The sequence below is a fragment of the Terrapene carolina genome, unplaced genomic scaffold (assembly GCF_002925995.2).
Source record: "Terrapene carolina triunguis isolate 2854851 unplaced genomic scaffold, T_m_triunguis-2.0 Scaffold907, whole genome shotgun sequence".
Taxonomy (NCBI): domain Eukaryota; kingdom Metazoa; phylum Chordata; order Testudines; family Emydidae; genus Terrapene; species Terrapene triunguis.
Genome location: NW_020665258.1, coordinates 585,454 through 588,646, shown reverse-complemented (window position 1 = coordinate 588,646; position 3,193 = coordinate 585,454). Strand labels below are relative to the sequence as shown.

At 56.9% G+C, this 3,193-nt stretch overlaps 1 protein-coding gene across 1 annotated transcript; it reads left to right on the top strand.

Annotated features, from left to right (window-relative positions):
* The first annotated feature begins 1,517 nt into the window (after positions 1 to 1,517).
* Positions 1,518 to 3,193, top strand: LOC112109528 (sperm acrosome membrane-associated protein 4-like). Its single transcript, XM_024204085.3, has 3 exons — positions 1,518 to 1,523; positions 1,641 to 1,803; positions 1,944 to 3,193. Exons 1-3 carry the CDS (start codon positions 1,518 to 1,520, stop codon positions 2,150 to 2,152), a joined length of 378 nt encoding a protein of 125 aa, XP_024059853.1. The 3' UTR covers positions 2,153 to 3,193.

Sequence of the window (3,193 nt, the reverse complement as noted above, 5' to 3'; positions counted from 1 at the left end):
TCCGCTCTCTGGCTGCAAATTGGCGAAGATTCACCCCACCTCTGCCACCAATCTGGAGCTGGGAGTAGCCCATCTCCATGACTTTCCTGCTAGCCCCCAAGTCTGCCCACTTCCCAGCCCCCCTCATCAGCAGATGGTCCCCCAAACTCATGGCTTTTCTTGAGGCCCCAGGATGTAGGCAGAACCCTCCCCCCCCCCACACACACACTTGCATTTTCTGTGGGAAACTGCACCCCCTATTTTCTATTGCCCCCTAATTTTCCCCCCAGGTCGTGCCCCGCCCAACAGACTCACCCGCAACCCTGATTAAACCTGCCTTTAAAAATTGTTCCACCGGCCCGGATGTTGCACTCCCAGGACAGGGAGTTTAGTAGGATGGGGGGGCAGGCTGGGAGCCAGGACTCCTGGGTTCTCTCCCTGGCTCTGGGAGCAGAGTGGGATCTAGTGGTTAGAGCAGCGGGGCTGGAAGCCAGGACTCCGGGGTTCTTTCCCTGGTTCTGGGAGGGGCGTGGGATCTAGTGATTAGAGCAGGGGGGTTGGGAGCCTGGACTCCTGGGTTCTCTCCCTGGCTCTAGCAGTGGGTTGGGGTGTAGTGGTTAGACCGGGCAGGGAAGCCAGGACTCCTGGGTTCTTTTCCAGCAGACAATTCCCTTTCTTCAACCTACAGTTTGGAAATAGGGCGGGGGGGGGGGGGGCTGTTTTCCTGCTTCCTCACCAGTCCAGGGCACGCACCAAGCTCTGCTCGGGTCGCCCACCCCTGCCATTTCCAGTCCAAGGGGGCAGCTGGGAGATCTCTTGCCCTCGGCCCGGGCTCAGGCAGGACGCTGGCCGGAGCTGGGGGGACCCAGAGCCCAGCGGGCAAGGGAATTTCTGTGCAGCGGACACACACCAGTGGGGACACACACCCGCCTGACACACGGGAAAGGCATTTGGATTTGGTTTGGCCTTGAGTCCAATTTTCCAGGCTGGGTTGTTTTTCCCATGGTTTGAAATCTCGCTTGCCAAAACACACCCAGCTTTTCACGGGTGTGTTTTGTGTGCTGCTGTGTTGTGTGTGTGCCTGGCTTTGTGTTGTGTGTGCTGCACTGGTTCTTTGTGGCACATCCCCATGGGTTTGTGTATGTGTCGTCGTGTTTGGCGTGCCTGTGTTTGTGCCTCATTTGTATTTGTGTGCCTTTGTGTTTTGTTTGTGCTGGTGGGGTTTTGTGGGACCATGTTTGTGTTATGTGGGTGTGTCCTTCTTGGCGTGTTTTTGCGGGTGTCTGTGGTTGGTTTACAGCTGTGTATTTTGTGTGTTTGTGTCATGTTTCGGATGGCTGTTGTGTGAACCTGTGTTGCTTCCAATGGGGTGTGTGTGCACACACACCTCGCTTTGTAAGGCTAGCCCTGTGTTTGTGTGGTGTGCAGCATTGTGCTTGGGTGTTGTCTGTGTCTATACAACTGTGTTGTTGTGCATCTCAGTGTTTTTGTGTAACTCCTGTGTGTTGGGTGAAAATAATTGGAGTACTCATGTCAGGATGCGTGTGAATTCCAGAACTGAGCTGTTTTTAAAGGGGCAGGGCTAAATATAAAACTGTCATTATCTATCCCACCACTGCTACCAATGCTAGTAAATCTGATCATTGCGCCCTCCCCGATAGCCCCAAAAGGAGATAGACTTGGTCTCATCCTTTCTCTCTCTGTTCCCAGGAGCGGCCCTGCAGTGCCTGAAATGCGACTTCACCGTATTTGACATCCCCTGCCACACCACCACCGTCACCTGCAAGGACGACCAGCTCTGCGCTATCATCCGGGGCCGTGCAGGTAACACCCCTTCCTCCTCACCAGCTCTCTCTTCCAGTTCCTCGTCCTCTCTCCTCTTCCGTTTCTCTCGTGTCCCCTCGTTCTCCGGCTCTCTGCATTTCTCTCTGTCTCATTCCCTCTTTCTTGCTCTCTCCCCCCAGCCGGCCACAGGCTGATGATGAAGAAGAACTGCGTTGACAAGGTGAAATGCCACACCAATGACACCTCGACCTGGGCAGGCATCACCTACAGCACCTCCTACGAGTGCTGCGAGGGCGAATTCTGCAACTCAGCCGCGGGCGCCGGGGCCCAGCTCTCCCTGGCCGCAGGGCTGGCCATGCTGGGGGCCTGGCTCGCCCGGGGCCTCTAATCCCTGCTCCAGAAGCCGGGAGGGAAGAGGAAATAATTTCTGTTGGGGGGCAAAAAAAATCCATCCTGACCTTGCCTTTAAATAGCCCCGCCCCTTTTCTTCTTAAAGGGGCACTTGTTAGCCAGAGGTGAGACCCGATCTTTGGCCTTTTCTTGGTCGTCTTAAATCATTATAACCTGGGGACGAAGGGGAAAGACCCTCGGGGTCTGTCCGGAGAAGGAAAATGTATTCCCCATTCTTTCGTGGTGGCCCCCTGAACTTTTTCACCGTTCATTCTGTTTCTTTTTGTCAAGTCTCACTCTCGGTCTGATAAGCTACCCATTGCTGCAGTCTCCAGCCTCCAAACCCTGCCCCAGCTGGCACGCTGCCATTTTTATGTAACCCCGCCCCCCCGCAAAAAAAATCCAAGGCGAGCCGCTGAATTTCCCACCTGTCCCTGCCGGCTCCCGATGACACGGGACTGTCAATGAGGGAGCCGCGGCCTGTGGACAAATGTACCTTTAAGAACTGGGCGCTGCGGCACCGTCCCCTGCCTTGAGCCCCCTCGCTGCAGCTGCCAATGCCCCATTGGTGGCAGGGTGGGATCTGCGGGGGCTGCAGCTGGGGTCAGATGCCCTGGCTCCAGCTGTCCAGGCCTCTGTATTCCTCCCTCTGCCTTCCCCCCCTCATGCTCACTGGCACTACAGACATCTGGTGCCAAATGTTCACTGCCTTCCGCACCGGCCCCGCCCGCACCTGGGGGCAGCACTTCTGCTCGCCAGCCTTGCCCACACCTGGCCCCACGTCTTCGCCTGGCTGCAGGGCTGGCATCGGGGCAATGATCACCCGGAGGGTGCTGGGGGGAGGACTCTGCTCTTCATCCCAATGCCGACAGAGGTTGGGCAGGGGCTAGAGGGGGCCGGGAGCGTTGTATTGCCCCCACACAACGGCACAGCAGCTTGGTGCTGCCCCCTGCTGGCGCAGGCAGGATCAGCGCCTCGGCTTCCTCTGCTCATGTTCTCCTGAAACGCGTCCAGAATAAATCTTGTCTCGGCTCCGATC